We start from the raw sequence: 25709 nt of genomic DNA on the forward strand, positions 1-25709 counted from the left end.
AAGCACCACATGTTCTCTCTCATATGTGGATCCTAGCTACAGATGATTGGGCTTCTGCGTGAGAAGGAAAATACTTAGTAGCAGAGGCCAGTAAGTTAAAAAGGAGATATAAAGGGAAGAGAAAGGAAGGCAGGAGGGTACTTAATAGGTTGATATTGTATATATGTAAGTACAATGATTGAGATGGGGAGGTAATATGATGGAGAATGGAATTTCAAAGGGGAAAGTGTCAGGGGGGAGGGAGGGAATTACCATGGGATATTTTTTTATAATCATGGAAAATGTTAATAAAAATTTAAAAATTAGAAAAAAAATTTTTTTAATTAAAAAAAAATGAATCCAAGACCTGAAACTATGAAATTTCTAGAAGAAAGCAGAGGAGAAATGTTTCAGGAACTGGAAGAGATGAGAAGTGATGGGTCAAGATCCCCAAAGCACAAGAAACTGAAGCAAACTTTGACAAGTTAGTAATGCATCCTTTCACAGCTCAGGCAATGGTCAGCTACATAATGAGACAGCCCAAAGGACGAAGCACTTGTAAGCTATTCTTCAACACAGGACTAATATCCAGAACAAAGAAGGAACTCACTCAAGAGCAAAGAAAAAACTTGATTTAATGGGAAAACAAAAAGATACAGGGTGGGAGAAGGGTTAATCAAATTTGGAGAGAGTCCTAATAAGCCATATGGAAACCTACTTCTTTGGATAATGGGGCACCCAGAAGCCATGGATCGTTACTAGAAAAAATTCAGTGTCAGGAATGGGATACCTTCCAGTGAGTTGTTGGCCAGGGAGGTCTTTGATGCCCCAAAAACATTACAGGACATTGCTGAAGCTCTTGGTTGCCCACTGAGAAATCAAGCTGGATCTGAGCTGAAAACCTCCACCTTGTGGACCAGCTGAGAGAAAGCTGGAAAAAGCTTCCCTGCATGCAGCCCTACAGGAAAGAGAAGTCATCAACAGGGGCAAACAGCAATGGACACTACAAGTCTTAAGATGGCCACCTAGGCCAAATGACCCAATGGGTACAATAGTGGCATCTCTATTATGGGGAAAACAACTATTTTGGGGGGCAATCATTTTCTAATTGGATGGGAGGACCACTCCATGGAAGGGAGTACATGCCTGGTACTGAAAGTCTAGTCAAAAGCCTATGGTGGGGAGATCATGAGCCCTAGGGGTGTAACACCTGCTGTTGGCTGGCTACATATGTATATTATGCTCACAAAACTGCCCTGTAAGCACTTTTCTAAATGTTCATACCTGTATATTAATGCTACACTCACTTATGGTTAGAGAACCTCCTCTTTTCAGGTGGTGATGACCACTGGGAAGATTCAAAAGGCACTGTGGTGCTGAGAAGAAGTGACAGAGGAGTGCTCAACACTGAGACATCTCTATCACACCCTCCAAAACCTAGAGTCCATTATGAAATAGGTGATGGAAAGAATTTAATAGCCAAAGGAAGGGTAGGACTTCTTACAATGCCCTCTTCCAGACACAAAATGGCCTGGATATCCATGACCTCACAGTGCCTGGCACTACCTACATAAGACCCTCATAATAGGAGGAAAAGATGATGACATCAAAATTAAAGAGAGACTGATTGAGAGGGGGCGGGGATGTGATGGAGGTGGATTTGTGAGAGGGTAAGTGGGGAAGGGGGAATTATAATGGTTTATTGTCCATAATTATGGAAGCTGTCAATTAAAAAGCTTAAAAAATGATCCAATGACCCCCATATACATTTTTAAGAGAAGACATGCAAACGGGCACCAAGAGAAGGCATGACACTCATGTGAATGAGCATCAGGCATATGACAGGTGACAACATCACTTCATTATCAGGAAATATATGTCAAAGCCACAATGAAGCCAGCCGTGTGGGTGCACACCTGTAATCCCAGCACTCGGGAGGCAGAGGTAGGAGGATCGCCATGAGTTTGGGGCTACCCTGAGACTACATACTGAATTCCACGGGAGCCTGGAACTGAGCGAGACCCTACCTCAAAAAGAAACAGAACACCACAATGAGGTATCATCTTGCCACAGCTAAAATGGCTATTAACAAAAATAAATTCTAGAGAGGTTAAGGTTATGGTTTTAAAAAAATAAATGCTACCAAGAACATATTATATTCCCACACTGTGTGCAGGAATATAAGTTAGCTTAGTCATTATAGAAAATGGTAAGAAGGTTCTCAAAAGAACTGGGAATAAGCCAAGTACTACAGCACATGCTTGTAATCTCAGCAGCTCAGGATGCTGAGGCAGGAGGATGACTTGAGCTTAAGAATTTGAGAGCAGCCCAGGCAACACAGCAAGAGTTGTATGTCAAAAAATAAATGATAAATAAAAGAAGGGCTAGAAAGATGGCTCAGTGGTAAAGGAGTTTGCCTGCAAAGCCAACGGCACAAGTTTGATTCCCCAGTATCCGTGTGTCCTAGACGGCTTCACATCGCTGGAATGAACCTCCAAACCAGGCACAGTTATGAAGGAAGGGATTTATTGAGGCTCACAGATCCAGGGGCCATTCCATCGTGGTGGAAGAAGCTGACCCCCTTTCACAGAGCCACACAGAGAGAAATACCACTGCCAGCACCACGAGCAAGCACGCTCCAGGCACCCCAAGCAGAGCTCAAGCTCTCTACATATCTTTAGCCGGAATTCCAGATCCGCCCCCAAACACGCCTATGGTTGGACCATAGAATTTGCCCACAGTGACACCTCTTCCAGTCAGGCAACTGAAAATCCAAGAAGTTTTAATAAAATTCCTGAGTCTATCCATTCAAACAACCACACCAAGTAAAGCTAGATGCACTAAATGCAATAATGCATAAATGCATCTGGAGTTCATCTGCAGAGGCAGGAAGCACTGGCGACCCCATACTCATTCTCTCTATGTCTCCTCTTCCTCTCTGTCTCTTTATCTCAAATAAATAGAAATTTTAACAATAAAAACTAAAAGAAGAGAAATAGCACTATGGTGTGACCTAGCTAATCACACTTCTGGTGATTGTGTCAATGAGCTGAAATCAGTATATGACAAACCAAACATCTGTATTTATACTCTTCACGGTAGCCAGGATACAGAACCCAGCTATGTTTACGCCAACTGATGAACCCATAAAGGAACTGTGCCATCACAAGCTCTTCATCATATGTGAAAAAGCTGATCCTACAGAAATATTGTACAAAAGTGTTTCCCAGAACCTGTGAAGGTAGGGGGATAGAGAGAATGTGGTTAAGGGTGCAAATGGAAAGGAGAAATCATTTCTAATTCTTTGTAGCAAGCAGGACAATTATGGTTGACAAAATTAATTGAATATTTCAAAACGACTCATAGGTTTTTGAACGTTCAAATGTTCCTAAGTACACACCTGCATGCAGCACCAGGAGGCTGAGGCAAGAGGATCTCCACTTCAGGCCCGCCTGAGAAACACAGTAGGACAAGGAAAGGAAAGAGAGGAGAGGAGAGGGGAGGGGAAGGGAGGGGAGGGTAAGGGAGGGGCCAGGCATGTGGCACACGCCTTAAATCTCAGCACTCTGGAGGCAGAGGTAGGAGGATTGCCATGAGTTTGAGGCTACCCTGAGACTAAATAGTGAATTCCAGGCCAGCCTGACCTAGAGCAAGACCCTATCTCAAAAAAAACAAAGCACAAAAAAAATCAATATTGCTGAGAATTTTAAACCAACAGAAAGATTGCCAACATGAACTACGAGAAAAGAAAAAGAATGACATGAAAGAGGGCAGACAAGCCCAGTTCTCTTGGCAGGAAGCAAGCTGATGAAACTGCACAGCTGCAAGTGCACGCTGCCTTTCATCCACAGCAAAGACGGCCCCAAGGCCTGCGCCACAACGGTGGCGCAGATCATCCTCAAATACTCCATGGAGTTGGGCTGCTGGATTCTACACTGCCAGGGCCTGGTCCTCGTTCTTCTCTTTCTTCCATTTTTTAACAGGGCTGTCTACTACCACATATGTGTATGTATGTATGCATGTATGCGTGTGTGTGTGCATGTATGTATCTATGTATGTTCCACTATGTTTTCAAAGCAGATTACGTTTTCTTTTAGTTTATGAGACTGCAGATAGAGGGGAAAGTTCTCCCGAGTTGGGTCTCACCAACACCTGATTTCAGTTATTTAAATAGGGCTAGGGAGATGGCTCTGGGGACAAAGTGCTCAGCACTGAATGAAGCCTGAGCTAAATTTGATCCTCAGACCCCATGTTAAAGGAAGAAAAAGAAAAACAAGCCAAAGCCAAGGCAGGCTTCTGCCATCCCAGTGCTCCACGGGGCACCAGGAGGCCAAGGCAGGAGAATTTCCCAGAAGCCCTCGGTTAGCACAGCTGAGGGAAACTCTGCATCAGCAAGATGGAACAGTAAGAACAGGCTCAATGGTGTGCTCTGGCCTCATGCCCGAGCACACACACCTGCAATCACATGCCCAAACACAGAGACAACATGCATTCATACGAACCAATTTTAGAGTTTGAATTATTTTAACAGTGATCTTTGAAGTTCTTCAGCTGCTGAGACAGCAAAGGAGATTTAGGACTTAGAGATGGCAGAAGTATTGGGATAAAATGACTCTCTTTTGCCTGTGGGACAGACGTGACGCTTTGGAGGCCATGGGGCAAAGTCAGTGGTAATCGGACGAGTGAATGGTTCCCAAAAGAGACGCACAAGCTCATCACCAGACCCTGTGACTCTGTCACCTTCCATGGCAAAAGAGACTTCGCAGATGTGGCCCCAAGGCAGATCTTAACACTGCATTCCATGGATTACCCAGATGGGCACACTACCAGCGCAAGAGCCCAGGATAGAGGAAGATGCCCCTCAAATTCCCAAAATAGAGTTACTCTGCCACTCAAGAAGCTGACAGCCCCTCCCAGTTGTTGCAGCCTGCCAGACATGCCAGCGAGAGCAGACAGAAAAAGCGAACAGATTGGACAGCAGAGCCCAGCCCGTCAGCCCAGTGGTGGGATGAACGGGTAATGAGTAGAGCAGGACAAAGCCGGTTCTAAGGTGCACGGGGCAGAGAAGATTTTACTCCAATTCAAATCTGCATCAGTCAATTACTGTGGCCTGGGCTCATAGCCGGCTCTGAGGATCTAAAACATCTAGAAAGGCAGGAAGGAGCTCTGCCTTCCCAAAGCTCACAGATCACTGAAGTTTCCATAGCAGCCTTGCTCAGATGGAGGATGGCAAAGACATTTTCTCCAATGGTGTAGCCACTGATAAATTCTTCACGTTTGAGTAAATAACCTTCTATCCCTGCTCTTGCAAACAACCCTGACTAAACTAGTGGACAGATGTGCACTGCACACACACAGACACACACACACACACCAGAGGACCATAGCAGTGAGAATGTAATGGAAAATGAATATAATCAAAATATATTATATAGTTGTTAGAGATATTCACAAATAAACAAAGAGTAGCAAAGACTCCTGGGAGAAACTGAGTACAGCTTATACAATTCAAAGAAAAAATACTAAGATAGATCCAGCTGTGTTTTCTGAATGGTACCCAGCTTAAATAACTTACCAACTGTTTATTAAAACCATCATATAATATCTGTAGATTTGCTATGCATGATTAACACTCATTAAGTTATCTGCATAAGTTACACAGTTAACATCTATACCACATTCTGTAATATTGGTTCAGTGATTCCATATAATCCTTTTGTTATGTGGTTCAAATATGAAATGTTTCCCACAGACTTGTGTTCTACACACTTGATGCCCAGCTAGTAACACTGTTTGGTAAAGTTGTGAAAACAGGAAATGGAGCCTAGCTCTGGGAAGCAGTTCACTCAAGAGGTGGGCCATCGGAGGTCCACTACCCCAAGCACCTTCCAGTGTCCTTTTCGGGGCCTTGTCTATCATGATGTGAGCTGCTCCCCTGTGCCTTCCCTGCCATGGCGGGTGAAACCTGATGAAACTGTGAGCCAAAGTAAACTTTTCCCTCCTTTAATTTTTTTTTTTTGCCAATTTGGTCAGAATGATGAAAAATCTGACAGATACATTTGTCTTCATAGACCCTTGTTAAAAGAACCTTGTCAGCTGGGCATGGTGACATATGTGTTTAATCCCAGCACTTGGGAAGCCAAAGGTAGAAGAAAGAATTGCTGTGAGTTTGAGGCCAGCCTAAGTCTATATAGTGAATTCCAGGTCAGCCTGGTCTAGAGTGAGCTCCTACCTCAAAAATTAAAAAAAAAAAAACCACCATTATCAAAGAGAAATAACAAACCAATGGTTTTCTTATGTGATCACTTTACTGTCTGCAAAGGCCTCCAGTGCTATGAAATTAAAGTTCAGAAGTACTGATATGGCCTACAGGCAGGGTGAGGTACACAGCAGGTAACAAGAGCATGGCCTCTCTCCTATCAGGGTGGACACCAGCCATAAGCCATCCGAACACTCGAACCCAGGCCTGTCAGCAGAATGAAACCTCTGACTACCGGTCCAGGCATCCAACCTGTGTCGCCCTTCAGCCACTATGCTACAACTCTTCACTGCTGGTTTTTGTCAAAGACCTTTATACAAATTCTTTCCTCCGTTCTTAGGGTTAGGGTCCCTCCTCCACCACCAGGCACGGTACTCGTTTCCACGTGTCGGCTGGCAGGCCACTTGCTGGGTGCGGGACGACCACATCTCCCGCTGCAGCGGAATCCGACCACCTGCATTGCTCTTCCGTGGCAGCTGTACACTCCGTCCTTCACTCACAATGGTTTATGCTAGGTTGCTTCCCACATTGTATTTTAGGACAGGGCTACATCAATCTTGTCCACACTTACTAGCAATGACAGTCTTAGTGCAGAATAAGAGATAGAAATTAGCTACGCATCTTAGGGCAACAGGACCCCATAGTAAGGAGCTTTCTCTTGGCTAAACACAGGAATTATCTCTGGCTGTAGGCGAACGTCTAGGGCATTTCACTTAACTACAGATCAGGAACCTCAGAAGGGTCTAGTGTCTGGCCTTTCTTCATCTCTGCCCCTTGGGGAGGCCTTCAACTCCCTTACGAGAAGACCCTTCCTGAAGAATTAAGATTTCAGGGAAGGGGCTAGAGAGATGGCTTAGCAATTAAGATGCTTGCCTACAAACCCCAAGGACCCCCAGGTTTGATTCCCCAGAACAGATGTGCATGGTGGTGCAGGTATCTGGAGTTCATTTGCAGTGGCTAGAGACCCTGGTGCACCCATTCTCTATTTGCCTCTCCCCTCACCACTCAAATAAATAAATAAAATACTTTTTTAAAAAGATTTCAAAGAAGATTGCTCTTTCTCAGAATTCCTGACCCCAGACACCTGATGTCAGGACTAACTGGTTAGACCAGCCGCCCAACCACGAGGCTCACATAAAAGACCCCAACCTGAGACTTGAAGTGGGTTTCTGAAACCCCTCTCACCTTCCTGAGCAACAGTTCTGCCTTGCTTCCTACCTGTAATCCAATAAAATCTTTCTGAACCTTATCCTCTGGTCTGTAGATTTCACTCATTGAATTCCTAAAACAAGAGCCTGGAGCCTCTGACTCAGCGTGACCACTGAGTTCTGTGTGACCATTGACTTCTCCAGCATCCTAACTCCTGAGTTATTATAGCCCTCCCAAGAGTTGAGATAAGGATTTGACCTTCTCAAGCTCTCAAGACACCCCAAACCGTATATCATTAGAATGTTGGCTGGTGCGCTGAAGGAATTCCCAAACGACAGCTACCTACACCAAGCCCGCACTACGTGCCAGACACTGCTACCTCGGTCCATGAGGCAGATGCTGCAAGGATTTGTTATTTTCAATAAGAGTACAATGAGGCACAAAGAAGCAAAGAATTTACTTAAAACAAAATCGCGAAACTGTAAAGCAATCCCAGCCCATCAGTCTCCACAGCCCGAGCTTCATGATATGCTGTCATTATGAAGACTTATTAAAGAGTTTCATGGAATGTAGTCAGGTTTATGGAGGGCAGAGCAAGGAAGCTGTACTCAAAAAAAAAAAAAATGTAGTCATCTGTAATCCCAGCACTCAGGAGGCAGAGGCAGGAGGCTTGCCATGAGTTCGAGTACAAAATAAATAAATAAATTTAGTCATAAGATTCATGTACAACAGATGTCAGGTACATGCACAGACAGAGACAGAGACTGCTGGCAAGCCATCCTATGAAAACGGCATTAAGGCCAATATCTTCCAAGAATTTTGCAAATTTAGTCCACTCTGGAACCACAACAGATAAACATTTCACTGTCAAATCAGATCTCTTTCCAGTGCCCCTTCTCAGAACACTCATGGTATAACTATGTATTCTATGGGAAAATAACACAGGAAAAATAACACACATGTCCCCCAGGTGAACACCCCCAACAGACCCTCATCCCAACTTCTGCCCCATGCACTGGAGAAGTGTCTTTACCTTGAAACAAAAATGCTTTGCTGGTGTTATGTAGCCCAGCCACCTGGGTGACTCCGAGAGTGGTGTTGACCAGGTCAAGCTCAGTGATAATGTCCATCTGAAGGTCAGGATCCGTCCCAAAGCCCAACACTGGAAAGAAACATAAAGCCATTTGGTCTTAGGTACAGTGCTAACGCAAAGCAGAGCAGATCACAGAGGTAGGGAGGGACAGGATTGACTCCCCAACAGAGAGCAGCTCTGTCCTGCGATGACACCTCCGTCCCTTTCCCCAGCCTACGTATGCCCTATTACAGAGCGCTAACCCTCCTTCAAAATCTCTGGGGCCAGAGAAATCTCGAAGTTCAGAGCACATCCCAGGTTAGAAAGTGAAGTGGTCTGCACGCTACTTTTATGTGACACCCTCAGCAAACTCTCAGTCAGCAAGTGCCATGTAATCAGATTCTGTATTTCTGGGTAGGAAAAGTATGACGCTCTCTTCTAATTGGCATAATAACTATAAATAGTTTTATATCTGTTCAGGTCAAGTTTTGCTACCAAATGAGTTCGCCTCAGGATAGTTTTGCTGCTGGAGAATTATGCAGAAATGTTGGATGTCTGAGCTTTTTTAAGTTTGGGAACTGCAAATCCAGTATTGTGGTCCTAATCTACCTGCCTCAGATACGAATGCCAAATCTGACACCCCTCCCCCCACAACATTCAGCCCTGCACAGGGCAGCCCCATTGCTCCTGCGATGTAGAAGAAGAAAATGACGAGGGACCCTGCCCCTACTGGAGAAGGGGAGCAGGAAATGCTTGAGGTAACAGATGTATGTTCCCATTACACAGATTTCTGGACAGAAAATTAGGTACCTGGGGCAGGGAGATGCATCAGTGGATGCTTGCTGCCTAACTGAGCCCCTGTTGAGATCCTCTGGCCCCCACATAAAAAGCTGGAAGCTGCGGTGGGCTTCTGCAACCCCAATACACCTAGGGCAAGAAGGGAAGTGGAGACAGGAAAATGCCTGGGCACTTGGGAATAGAGCAGTGCAATGAAAGACCATGCCCCCAGCAAGGCAGACGGTGAGGACCGATGTGCAAGTTGTCCTCTGACCTCCATAAGATGCATGCACGTGTGCTCACACACACGAACACACACACACACACACACACACACACGCACCAACAAAGGAAGAACTTTTACTTTTTTTACTTTTAAAAAGTGGGACTGGGGAGAAGGCTCAGAAACTAAAGGGACTTGGGCTTGGTACATTTCCCCAGCACCAGTGTAAAGCGAAATGAAAAAGTGATATAAGCATCTGATGTTCAACTTAAACAAGAGACTCATGGCACACCCATACACACACGTGTTCATACGTACATGTACACAAATAAATGAAATGTTTAAAAAGAAAGCTAAGGAGCTGGGGAGATGGCTCCGTGGTTAAAGGTGCTTGCTTACAAGCCTGACAACCTGGTTTCAATTCCTTAGTAACCATGTAAAGCCAGACACACAAAGTGATGCATGTATAAAGAGCTCATTTGTAATGACAAAAGTCCCTGGTACATCCAGTCCCACTCATTCTCATTCTCTCCCTCCCTCTCTCTCCCTCCCTCCGTCTGTCTGTCTGTCTGTCTGTCTGTCTGTCTGTCTGTCTGTCTGTCTGTCTGTCTGTCTTTCTCTCTTTGTAAATAAATAATTTTTTTTGGTCTTCAAAGTAGGGTCTCACTGTAGTCCAGGCTGACCTGGAATTAACTATGTGGCCTCAAACTCACAGTGATCCCCCTACCTCTGCCCCCCGAGTGCTGGGATTAAAGGTGCGTGCCGTCATGTCTGGAAAATAAAATATTTCTTTTTAAGAAATAAAGAAAGCTAGGGCTGGGGAGATATCTTAGTGATTAAAAGTGCTTGCTAGTAAAGGCTGCTGGCCCAGGTTCAGTGCCCTAGCCACCCATATAAAGCCAGATGGGCATTAGTTTGCAGTGGCAAGAGACCCTGGCACATACACACATATTGACATACACAAGTACACTTATGCAAATTCATAATTTTTTTAAAGACAGTTTGATTTCCTGATATTTCTTAGAGAACAGGGCTCTGAGTCCCCTACTCTCTTATCTGAGAAAGGCAAATCCCCAAAGGTATATTGTAGTGGTTTGAATATAAACGTACCCCATGGACTGCTGTGTTTCAAGACATAACCCCCAGGCAGGCGGTGGCATGTTTGGAAAGGCTGTGGAACCTTTAGGAGGTGAGGCCTTGCTGGAGGAATGTGTCACTGGGGGTGGGCCTGGAGGTTTCACAGTTTGGCCCACGCCACGCGCTGCTCTTAGTCAGTACTTCCTCCATGAAGGTGTGACGCTGGTCGTCTGCTCCTGCTATGTTTTCCCTGACAGACTTTACCCCAAAACTGCAAGCTGAAAATTAACCCTTTGCTTCTGGACGGGTATTTTGTTCAAGCAACAAGAAAGTAGCTGAAACATGGGTCTTGCCCAGAGATTGTTCTGTGGAGTGACTCATTCATGACTGCAAAGTGGCTAACAATTATATATATATATGTATATATATAGCGATAAGGCTCCAGCACACTATAAGGGGCCGTGTGTAAGCCGTTCACAAAGGCTGCCCCTCTACACTTAGCCATTCTGATTGCGCAGCTGGAAATGTCTTCATCAGAAGCAGCTGTCCACTCTCCTCTGACAGCAATGCAGTCGCCAGGCAGGATTCAGAGAGCAAGCTCCCGATCTGTCCCGCGGAGCCTGAGTGAATATTCATCGGGGCAGCGTGAGCCACCACAGCCTCCCCATCTTCCCACCTCCACCATCAGCTGCACGGAGCAGGGGAAGGAAAGGTGCCCGCTCCGTCCTCCTTGTCTGCTAGGAAGCAAACCGCTGCAGCAGTGACGGAGGCTTCAGTCAGCAGGCGCTGGTCAGGAGCCTGTCACTGCCGGGAGGGACGGGCAGCTGGCGGCACAGAGCGCAGCTCCCTGTCATGCTCCGCCTTGTCTCCCGAGCTGAGGGGCGGCTGTTCTCCTTCCAAATCAGCCAGAGATGGGCCATTATCCCACAGACAGCTCTTCCATGCCGGCTGCACCCACTCCTCCAGGGGGTCTCAGCAGGGACCCCCCCAGTGCTCACTGTGCGCCATGCGTCACACATGTCCCTGAGCTCCACGATGAACTGGTGAAGCATTCCCAGGAAGGGACAAGAAATAAACAAATAAAGTGAACAACTTGGCAATGAATATCAAGAAAATAAAAGAGAGTAATGGGGGGAAAATAACCTGTGTGGGCCCAAGTTACATGAGGAGTTGGGTTGTTTTGACCTAAAATCTAAATGACTCAAAGGGCTAAGGCCCCAGGGAAATGATGAGCCTGAGCACATTAAGGAACAGTGTATATGTGGTGGTTTGATTGTCAATGTCCCCCACAGCCTCAGGATCACACCTGGAGTGGCCAAGGGAACAGCGCGTACGGGTGTGGATGTAGCAGAATAGGCCAGGTGGGGAGTGGCAACAGGCCAGATTTTATGTGTGTGTGTGTGTGTGTGTGTGTGTCAAGGAGTTTGGATATCACTTTCTTTTTTTAGTAGTTGACAATTTCTATGCATGTATATCATGCATTTAGAGCACATTCACCCCCTTTACCTTCATTTGTTCCCCTCTTCCTCCCAGTAAACCCATTCTTGTTTCCAGATGGTGCCACAGTTTCTATAGCATAGTGCTTATTGTGTCCACCTCACACTTTCACTGTAGCCACTGAGTTCCCTAAGGGTTGCTTGCATGAGTGTGATGACAGTTACTTACCGGAGAATGGCAACTGACCAATGAGTGTATCAGTGAAGAAAATGTCTCCCACTTTCCCAGTGTGATGGTATGAATGCATGGCTCCTTAGACTCAGGCACTTTTAAAATATTTTATTTATTTATTTTTGTATTTAAGAGAGAGACAAACAGGGAGATAGAGAGAGTGGGTACCCAGGGCCTGTAGTCACTACAAACTCCAGACACAGGGGCTACCTTGTGCATCTGGCTTATGTGGGTAACAGGGAATTGAACCTGGATCCTTAACCTTTGCAGGCAAGCACCTTAACCAGTGAGCCATCTCTCCAACCCCAACTCAGGCACTTTTGATTAAGACTAAATTGCCAGCTGGGTGTGGTGATATATGCCTTTAATCCCAGCACTCTGGAGACAGTGGTAGGAGGTTCACTGGATGTTCGAGGCCAGCCTGAGACTACATAATGAATTCCAGGTCAGCCAGGGCTAGCACAAAAACCCTACCTCGAAAACCAAAAAGTAAATAAATGAATAAACTTCCTACTTAAGTCCCCCACAGCTACAAGGGGTGTGTTATTGTTTGGGGGTGTGGATCTTCATCCCAGCCCTACAAAGTGAGTTCCTAGTCAGCTGAGCCCTGGCTGCGTGTGATGCTAGCTGTAAGTGGTGTCTCTCCGCTTGGGATGTGTGACAGCGGAAGTGAGCCGACACCAGAGCTTCCCCTGGAATCAGTAAGCCTGAGGTAAACCCATCAGCCCATAAGCTGCTTCCGGTCTGAGGTTGTCCCAGGAACCATGAACTGCCAACGGCTGCTCAGCATAGGGCTCAGGAGCCCTCCACCGTCCCTGAGGAGACCTCGATGGGCTCAGGCCTGCACAGGAAGTGATGGCCACTGAGAGCCCGCAAAAGCACGGCCAGGCTATGTCCAAAAGCAGAGGTGAACAGCACGCCTGCCCGTCTCTGGCTCTTACATTCTTTCCATCTCCTCTTCCACAACATTGGGCTCTATTTCATTTCTAATGTGCTATTACAGCAGGGCTGTGAGGTTTGTGTTTCAGGGAAGGCTGGGAGGGATATGCTCCGAGTGACAGGTTAGGCTGATTTAACTTTCAGCTGCTGCCTGCCTGCAACTGCACAAAACCTCCGTTCACAGTGGCTGCTCGGTGCAAAACAGAGCTGAGAGACAGTTCCGTCACCCAAGTCACAGCACCATGAGCCTGCGGTCAAGATGCCAACAGCCCTTTGGTCAACTTGAAAAGACAGAAAAGGAACACCAATGTTTCGGCTTGATCAACAGCATTCTGCACCTACAGCAAAGACCTCCAAGCCGGCCCTTCTCCACAGTGTGACGCCAAGACAAGAAAGTGTCACCACAGTCCTTAAAGCTTTTCCCAGGACCTGACATGACATGCTCTTAACTCAGGACCTGATTCATCACCTCAACAGTGAGCATACAGTCATGACTGGGAGGAAAGGCCTCAGTGCGATATGCGCAACTCAGGAGGCTAACGAGACATGGCAGACAGGCCAAGGAGACTTGCTGAGGGGACCACGGCTGACTGGATGATTGGCTTCGAAACTTTACCCACTCAGGGTTAGGGACAGACCACTCAGTAAAGCACTGGCCTTGCAAGCATGAGGACTGGGGTCTGATCCACAGAACCCATGAAAAAGTGGCAGGTGTTTTCACCCAGGCCTGGGCAGTGGAACAGGAGGACCTCTAGGGGTCACTCGCCAGTCTGGTTATAGCACAATGAGAGGCCAGTGAGAGATCTTGTCTAAAAAATAAATAAAAAAGGCTGGAGAGATGGCTTAGTGGTTAAGGCATTTGCCTATAAAGCCAAAGGATCCCGGTTCGATTCTCCAGGACCCACGTAAGCCATATGGACAAGGGGGCACATGCATCTGGAGTTCATCTGCAGTGACTTGAGGCCCTGGCACATCCATTCTCTCTCTCTCTCTTCCTCTTTCTCTCTCTCTCCAATAAATAAATAAAATATATTTTTTAAAAATAAATAAATAGGTATGGAGAGACAGCTTAGCAATTGAGGCACCTGCCTGCAAAGCCTAAGGACCCAGGTTCAGTACCCAGCACCCACATGAGCCAGATGCACAAGGGGCGCATGCCGCCAGAGTTCATCTGCAGTGGCTGGAGGCCCTGGCACACCCATGCTCTCTCATTCTCTGTCTCTTTCTCTCTGTCTTAAATAAGTAAAAATATTTAAAAATAAATAAATAGTGGAGACTCAGTGTTCGTGAACAAGACACCCAAGCAGTCTAACTTCCAAGTGTGCACACACACACAGTAACACACATGTGCATGCACACATGCATGACACTCATATTCACACACTTAAAACAAACACCCATCCTATATCCACCCTCAGTGGTGAGTGTGGTGGTTTGATTCAGGTGTCCCCCAATAACTTCAGTGTTCTGGATGCTAGTTTCCCCAGCTGATGGCAATTGGAAATTAAAGCCTCCTGGAGGCACTGTTATGTTGGGAGTGGGCTTATAGGTGTTACAACCAGTTTCCCCTTTGCCAGTGTTTGGCACACTCTCCTATTTCTGTTGTTCACCTTATGTTGGCCAGGGGTGATGTCCACCCTCTGCTCATGCCATCATTTCCCCTCCCATCATGGAGCTTCCCCCTCAAGACTATAAGCCAAAATAAACCTCTTTTTTCCTATAAGCTGCTCTTGGTCAGGTGATTTCTGCCAGCAATGAGAATCGGGCTGCAACAGTAAAGTGGTACCGAGGAGTGGGATTGCTGCTAGACACCTGACTGTGTGGCTTTGGCCTTTTGGAGCTGATTTTCAAGAGGAATGTAGAAGAATTTGAAACCTTGGCCTACGAGATGCCTTGAAGTGCTGTAAGCATAGCTTGATGGACTATTCTGGTCAGAGTTGAAAGACCTGAATGCAGTAAGAACTATGGCCTGTAAAGGTTAGCTTTTGAGGGTGAGAAAGAGCTTTGCCTGTGCTGGGCTAGCAGTTTGTGTAAAAAGCTTGCTGGTATGCCCGTGTCCTGAGAAGTTGTGCAGGGTTGCTTTGTGTAGAAATGAACTGGTATGAGCAGAGGGATATGGCACACAGGAAAAAAAAAATCTTTGGGTGAACTACTGCCCATTCAGCTACAATTGAGAGTTTACAACCTTTGAGATTGGGCCAGCTGACCTGTACTGGGGCAACAGAAAGAATATAGACTCTTTTGAAAAGGCCTGAGAGCTCAAGGAGTGTCCTGTTCTTCAAAGTCTACTTCATTCCCCCCTGGATTAACCAATTGGCACCTTACCTGTGGTATTGTGGAGTGTAAGAAATGCAAAAAAGAGAGAGTCATTGAGTTTGCAACACGGTCTTGTGTTTTGGAAATGGCCATGGGCAGTGTGAAGCAGGTTTGCTGGTTGCCTGCATGGAGACCCCATAGGGCCATGAGGAGGAACCGTGGATTGCAGTGGAGAGCCAGTGGAGATGCTGGGACCATGAGATGGCTGCTAAGGAGAGCTGCTGGCCCGATGAAGCTTTCCAGGACCGTGAGCAGCCTAGCTAGAGGGGAGGAATTGGAACTCCAGAGACTAGACTTGTTGCTGGTTAGAATTACTGGACTTAGAGAGTTGTCACTGGTTAGAGTTGTTGAACTTGGAGCTACAGAGTTTGATGTTTGTCGTTTAAATCTTGTATTGGTTGAATATTTCTGTGCTATGCCCAATGCCATCTTTTGCGGTGTGTGTGTTTATTCTGTGCCATTATGGGTTTTGGGGGATTTTTTGGTATTATAGCTCAGTTAGAAGATCTTGGACTATGGGAATATATGAACATAATTGGAATTGATAAAAACTATGGGACTTTTAAAGTTGGATAAATACATTGCATTTTATATCATGTATGGTTATCAGTTTATGGGGCCAGAGGCAGAATGTGGTGGTTTGATTCAGGTGTCCCCCATAGACTTAGGTGTTCTGAATGCTAGTCTCCCTAGCTGATGGCAATTGGAAATTAAATACTCCTGGATGTGGTTATTGTTGGGGGTGGGTTATGGGTGTTATATCCAGCTCCCCCATGCTAGTGTTTGGCACACTCTCCTGTTGCTATTTTCCACCTGATGATGGCAGGGAGTGATGTCCACCCTCTGCCCATGCCATCATGTTCCCTGCCATCATGGAGCTTCCCCTCAAGTCTATGAGCCAAAATAAACATCTTTTTTCCCACAAGCTGCTCTTGGTCGGGTGGTTTCTGCCAGCAATGAGAACCTGACTGCAACAGTGAGTGACTTTGCATTTCCTTCTTCAAGACAGAAAACCTCCCTCCCTCTTCCTTGGCTTTCAACTAAGCACTGTATGCTTAGCTGTGTGCACTGTCTTGACCACAGGAGCACAGGTGAAGTGACTTGCCCTGGCGGAGCTTGAATGTGCATCCCAGAACCTCCGCGTCATGTGGAGAAATGCACAACCCTGTGGTGCACTGCTCGGTGTGACTGAGGCTCCTGGAGCGCAGATACCTTGTCTGAGGTCAGAATGAAGCTCAGCCAGACCCGGCCTGGCCATGACACCACCAGACCAACCTACATGTGTGCGAGCCGCAATAATGGCCTGCTGCCTAAGGCACGGTGCTTGGTGGTTTGTACTAGGCAGCATCAGCCAACACAGAAGCCAGAGGTCCACAGTGATGGTCAAAACACACAAATCTCCCAGGCCAGGGAACCTGCAAGAGGATACGCCTAGAAAGTACCCAAACCAGCCCGTATTACCGACAGAACACAACAGTGTCCTTGAGTCCCCATCCCCAAATCAGAACACAGTGCCTCCAGTCGAAACCATGTTGTGGAAACACAAAGGTGAAAACGAGTTTCGGCTGCATCTCCTCCTGCTATAGATCACGTGTCTGTAGAAAGCACGGCTCCTCAGCCTGCTGTCCTCGCCTGCGAGGGGAGGTGACAGCACTTCCTTCCCAACCACTGAGGTCTGGGTGGCACTCAGCAACCCGGCATGGACACACTGGGTGTTCAGCTTGGCTTTGCTTCACCTGTCTTCCATAAGACTAGCTCTCTAGAACATTCCAGCCCTAGTCCTCAACACATTGGGAATAAATGAGAGAGAGGCAGATGGCCACCTGCACCCAGCTAAGGAGACACTCCATCAAACAGAACAAGAGAGGGGGCATCAACCAGGCTCCCAGATACAGCTTTCTTCTCTCCTTTGAATTGGCCCCTTCAGGAGGGAGGCACCCAAGGCCAAGTGGGTGACACTTTGCATCCTGCCCAGGGGACCTGACAGCCTGCTGGCAAGGCCACATCGACCTGGCCTTGGGTCATGCGAGAGGTTGGGTCTAGTAAGCATTGTATTTTAATGCTTCCTGTCCAAGCATAAAGCTCCTGCCCTTTCTTAGGAAGCTTTACTAGAGTTTTGCTTTTGACATAATGCTCTACAAATGGCTAAAACTAAGATTACATGAAAAGCTCCTGGGGGGGGGGGCTGGAGAAATGGCTTAGTGGTCAAGGTGCTTGCCTATGCAGCCTAAGGACCCAGGTTAGATTCACCCAGGACCCACATAAGCCTGACGCACATAGTGGGGCATGCGTCTGAAGTTTGTTTGCACTGGCTAGAGGCCACAGTATGCCCGTTCTCTCTCCCTCTCTCAAATAAATAAATAAATGTTTTTTTAAAAACTCCTGGGGAGGAAATATTTTTTAAACCTGGAGGCATTATGTCAATGTCACAGAGGCACTTGAGGCCTTGTGGTGGTATTCAGAACCACCACCCTAACCAGGACACCTGGTCACCTTTTAGCCTTGCCCAACCAGCGCCCAGCACAAAGCCCATCAGCCCACAGCCCATCTTTGTGCCCAGGACCTCCGCTCCCCAGCAGGGCTCCCTGGGTCCAGCTCACTTCAAATATACTCCGGTTCATGGGCCTTGGCGGCATCTGTTTTCAAGTCCACACTGAAGAAAGTGACTTTGGCAGCATGCTCTAAGACTTCATTGACCAACAGGGTTTCATGACCACGTCATCCCTTCTTACTCCCTGAAAGCAATTCTCTTCAAGAATACTCGTTAGCTTATTCAAGTTGGTCGATAATTTGCAGGCTCAGTGGAGGTTGGGGCTCACTGCACTACTTTATTCCACAATTCATAACTAATTAATTGGATTGCTTCAAAGAGGAAATCTCTCCATTGCCTCAGGTGGCAGCAAACAGCATTGACTGGGCACCTGGGGTGTTGATGTTGCAGTCCCTCCGTTCTCAACTCTGGTGGCAGAACAAACGGAGAGCAAGGAGGGGTCCAAGCACTGGGGTCACACCGCGTCTGAGGCTACAGGAGGGAGCTCAGGGCCGCAGTGTGCGTCCAACCAGCTCCTCGTTAGCCAAGCTCCTGAAAGACCCACAGGATTCTTCTTCCAGAACTAAGAGCTAGACGGGTGAAGAGTGCCTCCCCTCTTGACTCCACTTTGCACACAAACTCCGTTCTCCGAACAAAAGCCATGGAGCAGCTCCCTCCTGACACCTATCATTTGATCTTTTCCTTCCTCCAAACCTGCCCCGCACTGCAGCCTTGCTTTAATTAAAATGTGTCTGATAGCATCTATTCATTCCATTAAGAGCGGTGATATCTGAGCAGCTCACTGAGTGAACCACATGCTTATTTCATTGAGGGCTGTTGGAGCCCACACAACAATCTCTCGCTTAACAGATAAACTTTCCGAGCAGCTGTTTGGATCCTGATACACTCATCACCAGGGCAGCCTTTGCTACCTAAGGGAGATAGTTATGAGATGTGAGAATGGGGTTCCTGGGCAAAATCAGAGAAGCTGGCTCAGATCCACTGCAGAGACCCCCCTCAAGGGATAAGAAACTGTAAATGTACAAAGAAAAATAACTTCTTCCATCTCCCTGCTTCTGTCCATCACTTCTGTAGAAGAAATAAGCTGTCTCTGGTGAGAGCCAGTGGGTCACACCCTTACACCTTCCCTTGGTCCCCCCTGCGGTGTGCCCCACTTGAGCCCTCCAGAGCCTTTACGACACAGCTCACAAAAGTCACCTCCCAAGTACAGCCTTCCCTCACCACTGGCACCCCTCTGCACAGTGGACTCACACACCTTCACTTTTCTGTGTATCTGAACAAGAACTTCCAATCCTTCGTCTCCCCCACATTGGGCTGTGAAATAAAAAATGCTTTCCAGGTTCAATCTAGACTGTCTGTGAGCCGGGAAGTCCCCAGTGATCATGAGCCAAGGCACATCCTCTTTATCTAAGTTAGCCCGCACTCAGTATGGCCCTCAACTGGTTTTTGAACGAAAACGTCATTACATGAATGCCTACAACCAAATTTTTACAGGACATAAGGAACAGTGACCCCTAGGGGGATTTGTTCCTAAAGCTATCCTCATTAGCAAAGTCCACTGAAAACACGCCCAGCGCACTTTTGGCAACTTTTCAAAGGCGTACTAAGAACAAAAGGTTGAAACATCTGGGCGGTGATGTACACCTGAAGACGTAAAATGACCCAGGGTTGCCTCTTCCCCATCTTCTTCCAATTGGGAACTGGTCCCCCAGCAGTAGCCTCGCCTGCCCCCATCTTCCTGGGGCAGGTTCCTTCTCAAGCGTCCTAGGTTTTAAAATGCGAATCCATCCCCAGAAGCCTGAAATCAAGAAGCCACTGTGGTCGCTGGCTAGTCGAGGCCTAAGTCTCTACAAAAGAGGAAGCTCCGGGAGACCGGAAAGGTGCAGAGCTCTTTTGTCCCTAGAGAAATGTTTCCTTGAGGTTCTGGCACTAAGCCAAGGAAGGCCGTCCCCTGGGTGCTGGGGAGCTGGGAAGGGCCCGCTGGAAGCTCCCAGACGCCCTAGACCCTCGCGCAGCAGCCGGACTGCCCACGAAGGGCGCTTTGGCGCCAGTGGAGGGAACTTTTACGCCCAGCCCCGGAGCCCCTCCTCGGCCCCTCCGATAAGTCCCTCGACTCCCCGGGCTGTGTGGACGGCTGTGCCTCTGGGGGGAGAAATGAGAGTTCTCAACGGGACGCGGTACGGGGAGAGGGAATAAGCAACCTCGCGTCCACTCAGGGGCAAAGTCCCTGGACAACGAGTACTGCGGGTGGCGGGCATGGAACTGAAGACCTTCGCCACTCTCCCCCATTAGCAGGCCCAGTTTGCCCACTGCCTACCCCACCCCCTCGCCTCGCCTCGCCCCATCTCCTGACATCCACTGCAAGGTCCTGGAGGAAGGTGGTGACAAAGCCATTCTCTACACCCCGGTGGACCTGGGGACAGGGAAGCCTTGTGGAGAAGGAAGCGTGCTTCAGAACCAAGTGGGGACTCGAGACCATCACGCCAGTTCTCCTGGCCCCGCGTCCTCGCTCCGCTCCACAACCTGTGAAAGACGGTTGCGACCTGTGGGGAAAATCGGTTTCCACCGCTCCATTTCCCCAAAGAAATGCTCGCCCAGCCCTGGGCGTGGAGCGGGCGGAGAACACTCTCGGAGTTCCCGGTGGAGAGCTGGGGGCCGGCGGAAGAGACCTCGGGGTCCCCGCAGCCCTCTCCCACCCGCGCCGGTGCGCTCCGGGCCTGGGCGCGCCCGCCGGCCCCAGCGGTTCGGTGGGCGGGCGCGAGGGGCCGGAGAGCTTCGGGGGGCCAGGGCGCCGCGCCTCCAAGTTCAGGACCGAGCGGCTCGCGGACCGCCCTGCCGCGGGGACCCCGCCGAAGCCGGTCTACCAGCCCGGGGCGACCGCCCTGCCGCGCCCCGCGCTCGCTCCCGCAGCCTCGTCCGCGGGCTAGGAGGTGGACGCTGGTGGGGACAGCTCCTCCCCAGGAGTTCCGGAGCTCGTCCTCTCACCCCGCGTCCACCCTCGCCTCGCCCAGCAGAACCCCCACCCCCTCGTTCCAGCTCTTCAAGCCGCGGTGGGCGCCGGGCACCGTGGAGGGGACCCCTCCGCCCCCGGCATCCCTCCAGTCGCCCAGCCTCGCCTACCTGTCCTGGCGGTGCACACACAGAACCACGAAACTAAAACCACATCCACCGGCATGGCTCCCGCGGGTCCCCGCCGGGCAGGGCGCATCCGGAGCCCAGGAGAAAGCGAGGCGCCCGGGAGCCGAGGCGCGCCGGGCTTGCAGCGCCAAACTTGAGGGCGGGCGGCGGGGAGGTGGCTCGGCGGCGGCGGCGGCGGGCGCTGCGCTCGGGGATCGCGCCCAGCCGGGTGGCCGCCCCGCCGCCCCGCCCCCAGCCCGCCCCCCGCGCGCGGCTCGGGCCCCGGCCCCGCTGCGGCTGCGCTCGCCCAGAGCCGGGCGGGGGCGCGGGGCTCGGCCACTCCCGCAGCTTGTCCTCGGCGGCGCGGGGTGGGGGCCGAGCGGGCTCGCGTCGCCTGCGGAGCGCCCGCGCAGCTGAGCCCCGCGTCCCGGGAGAGCGCCCGAGGCGGCCTGCTTCACGCGCTCGGGCCCCGCCGAGCCGCCGCTGCCTCTGCGCCACGGTGCGAACGGTCCAAGTTGCCACAGTTCCTCCGCGCCCACCCCAAAGCCGCCGAGCCCTGACTGGCGGGTGGGTTTTTCTCTCCCTCCCTCGGAGATCCCAGGCCCAGGCTGCGCCACGGAGCGTGCCCGGCCCCTCCTCGGAAAACAGTCACTTGCGATTTGCTCTGGCAAGTGGGTGGGGGAACAGAGGTTGGGCACCTAAGGAGGGTGACTCCAGTGGCCACCTGTGCTTTCGGTCTACTGTCTCTGAGAGGCCCCTGTAACTTGGACACTGGCTTTTAGGGGTGCTGAAGTGGGCGCCCAGGCGGAAGGCTCTGGAGAAGAGTCCCAAGCTGCAGTGATCTAAGGACAGGGCTGGGAGTCTGTTGGCAAACCTTGTTCTGCAGGGCAGATGCTGCCACATAGGGGAAGTTCCTAACCATTTTGTTTTTCTTGCCTGACTTTCTTGATGGTTTTGTGCAAGACCCACTCTCCTGGCATAGTCACAATTTTGGCCTACCCTACCTTTCTCCTGGGACCCCCACCCCATCACATTTCTAGAGGATAAAAATCTGGGCTTTTGCGGGCCTGGTGGCGCACGCCTTTAATCCCAACACTCGCGAGGCAGAGGTAGGAAGCTCGCCATGAGTTTGAGGCCACCCTGAGACTACATACTGAATTATTCGAGGTCAGCCTGAGCTAGAGTGAGACCCTACCTCAAAAAAAAAAAAAAAAAAAAAACCTGGGCTTTTGTTTGCAGCCTGTGGATGGATAGAAGAGAGTTTTCCGCCCTCTAGAGTACCCCCACCAGGCAGACCTCCCAGGTTGAAGCTCTCAGCCCACTCCCTCCAGGGATGTTGCTTATGACTGAAAAGCCCTCATGGACTCAGATGGGTCAGAACCCCTGACATCAAATGTAATGACTATGAGACTTAAAGCCCACCCCACCCCCAGCTTGCTCTGGTCTCCATTTGGAATCCAGCCCCCAACACTGCCTCTGTGGTCCATCTGGCGTCCCCCAGGAAAGCAGGAAGTTCCTCCCTCATTTTCAGCATACTCTTGGCCCCTAAGAGCCCCCTTGGTCCCTTTGTGCACACTGTATCCTGAGCCCCTACACACTCCCACCCCAGGAAACCACTGAAGGTCCCCAAATGAACCTTACAGCGAAGGAAGGCCTTACCCACAAGCTCCTCTGGTCTGTGCCTAATTTTCTGAATATTTCCGTATGTGAGCCCTTGTTCCACTTGCTCGGTACACTGCTGTCCCTCGGCAGGTGAAGAGGACAGAGGAGAAGCTTCTCCAGCCTGAGAAGGAGCCTCTGGGAGCAGACGTTGAGCTGGATCCGGAGAGGCGACTCAACCAACCCCTCAGCTTCACTGAGAGTCAACTTGGCCCCAGAGGCTACCTCTTCCCCTTATCACTGTGCATTACAGAGTCACGACTTTTCCTTCTTCCCCAAGCTGGTTGCGTTTGGAGCTAATACTAAAATCACACACGCTGCAGAAAATAGGGTTTCCCAAGCCTGCCTGGGCCCAGCGAGCAAGGACGCCATACTTACACCAAGCTGTCCTGTGAGACTCCCAGCGTGTCTCCTCTGCCCGCTCTCAGTGCACCTCTAGTGGCTTTGGACGGTTGCTTCCAGGGCCTCTTAATTACTCTCAGAAACCCAGAATCCCTAAAGGTCACAGTGGCCCCAGCAGAGGGAAAGGTGGCCTGAGAAGTACCATGAGAACACTTCATGTTCAAGTCTCTGTGGAATTAGCTGCCCTGTGGGATGGAGCTTTTGGCCTGTTGTGCTGAAAACATAAAGCGAGGCATATGTTCTGTCATAGCTGTGTGGTTTGAAATCCATTACTAGTAACAAGAGTTAATCTCACCAAGGTCGGAAATCTCGACTAGGTAACTAGGCACTTCAATCTCCTCCAGTAAAGTGCACATCGTGAGTGGGGCTCTGAAGTGTGCCAGCCTGCTGGACCATCAAGACTAGCCCAGCAGAGTTGTGTAGTTCAGGGAGGACCACGTGGCTGTGCACCATCCTGACAGAGGAGTGTGCCAACAGACAGTGCTGGGCTCCGGGGCTGCCACAGGGCTCATCTTGCACAAGCCCATCGTCTCTCAGGAGCTTCGGCTGAGCATCCATCCCCTTCTTCCTGACCCCTAGGCGCTGGTGAGTCCCAACGCTTCAGCCCTTTCTCTGTGTTTTCTTCCTATCACCCTCTCCAGGTGCCTGGATTGAAATATCTATAAATGACTTGCAAATGTGGATTTACAGCCCAACTTATCTTCTGGACCCTTTATTTATAATATGTTATGTTATATTTATTATATTATATTATATTATATTATATTATATTATATTATATTATATTATATTATAATAACATAATGTTATATATAATATATGTAATTATATATTATAATATAATGATGAGGTAAAATATTGACTCATCACCAAAATTACAGACATTTGTGCTTCAAAGGACACACCTCACAGGACAGGAAACAATTTTTGCAAAACATATATCTAATTGGGCCTCATATCTTCTTAAAATTTATTACAACTAAATAGTAACAAAAAATGAAATGGACAAGGAATATGAACACATATTTCTCCAAAGAAGATATCCACGTGGCCAGAAAACAAGTGGGAAGATGTCCAGCACCCTTGACCACTTGGAAGGTGTGAGTCAAAACCAGTGTGAGGCGGCACGTGCCTGCCAGCACAGCGTCTGGGAGGCTGAGGGGTCATGACTTCAAGGACAATGGGCTCCCTTGAAAGGCCCTGTATCAGCACAACAACTGAACAAAACCTGTAGTGAGATGAGGTGTCACTTTATACACACTCCGGTGACCAGAATCACAAGGACAAATAATAAGAGTTTGGCAAAGTTGTGGAGAAACTGCAGCCTTCACTCACTGGTAGAGGGGGTTTCAAGCAGTACTTCAAGCTGTTAATAGAGTTGACAAATGAGGAGTCAGCAACGTGCGCCTACTGGTGCAGTAGCGCCGTGTCTGTTGCAGGAGTGACCAACTGCCCTTGGATTGGGTTTGAGAGCCTCTCTATGGGAATGACTTCCTGTCTGGTACTATAAGTCTAGTCACAACCCCTAAGTCCAGCAGCTGCTGACAGTTTGAAACAGTCTGGCCGCCTTTCAAGACCCCCCCCCCCCCCGCACCTTCCCAGGTCATGCACACGCTCTCAGCACCCTCCCCCCACGCCGTCGATCTCTATCTCTCTCAGTGTGCCCACCCTGGAGACTCCAGGCCAGCTTGTCCTCAGACTTTCCAGGCCGAGCCTTCCCTGCAGGCCATGTGCTTTCCTCACTTTCTACCTGCAATGTTACTTCCATGGGCCTCTGTATGGCTCACTTGGGACACTCAAATCTCCCCTCAGAAGTTAGCTCCTTGCAGAGACTCTGCCCACATAAGCTACCGTGTTCACTCCCAGTGTTCTCTGCTTCATGTTCTCAGTGCTGTGGCTGTGTGCAATGACATCACTATGTGTTCGCTCGTCTGCGCTGTGCTTCTGTCTCCCCCACTGTGACATGGGCACCACAAGTAGAAAGTTTGTCTTTCTTGTCCACTGCTGTATTCTCCACCGAGAGCGGTGCCTGGCACGGTGTAGGAGCTCCATGGCTGCTTGGCGACTGTATGATGCAATAGGTGCCTGGCCAAGGCCGCACGGAGAACTGGCTCTTCTCACGGATGGCCACCAAAGCAACAGCCAGGCTGCCTGTCCTACCATACTCCGAGATGAGCCACGCCGACTCTGTGGTGCGGTGGGCCCCGCCGAGGAAGCGTGAGGAAGGCTCGCTTTCAGTACATAAGCTCAGTCACAGCACAGGGCAGGTCGCAGCCCGAGGTGCCGTGCGCTTCATTTGCTGCTGTCCAAGCCTCCCTCGCTCAGCCACTCTCCTCCTTCAAACACCCTCAACATGCCCATGCTGTGGGCATTTGACAAGCTTCTTTATAAAGTTGGAGAGAATGAGAAGGCCGTGTTAGTATATACCAGACCAACCTCCCACCCTCTGCCCCAGCAGATTATCTTCAAGTCCTGACCCCTGGCACCTGAGAATGTGGCCTTCCTTGGAAACTGACTCTTG

The 25709-nt window shown here is 49.3% G+C and overlaps 1 protein-coding gene across 4 annotated transcripts in view; it reads right to left on the minus strand.

The window, feature by feature from the left end:
* Nell1 (neural EGFL like 1) overlaps nt 1–21261 on the minus strand; it is a 916515-nt gene extending 895254 nt beyond the window's left edge. For all 4 annotated transcript variants that reach the window (XM_045145536.1, XM_045145534.1, XM_045145535.1 and 1 more), the window contains exons 1-2: nt 21131–21261; nt 8421–8549 (exon numbers count right to left, since the gene is read on the minus strand). In XM_045145536.1, the coding sequence (XP_045001471.1) occupies nt 8421–8549; nt 21131–21218 (217 nt within the window). In that variant the 5' untranslated portion in view covers nt 21219–21261. The remainder of the gene's footprint in view (nt 1–8420; nt 8550–21130) is intronic.
* Between the last annotated feature and the right edge of the window lie 4448 nt (nt 21262–25709).

Source organism: Jaculus jaculus, chromosome 3, assembly GCF_020740685.1.
Source record: "Jaculus jaculus isolate mJacJac1 chromosome 3, mJacJac1.mat.Y.cur, whole genome shotgun sequence".
NCBI lineage: Eukaryota > Metazoa > Chordata > Mammalia > Rodentia > Dipodidae > Jaculus > Jaculus jaculus.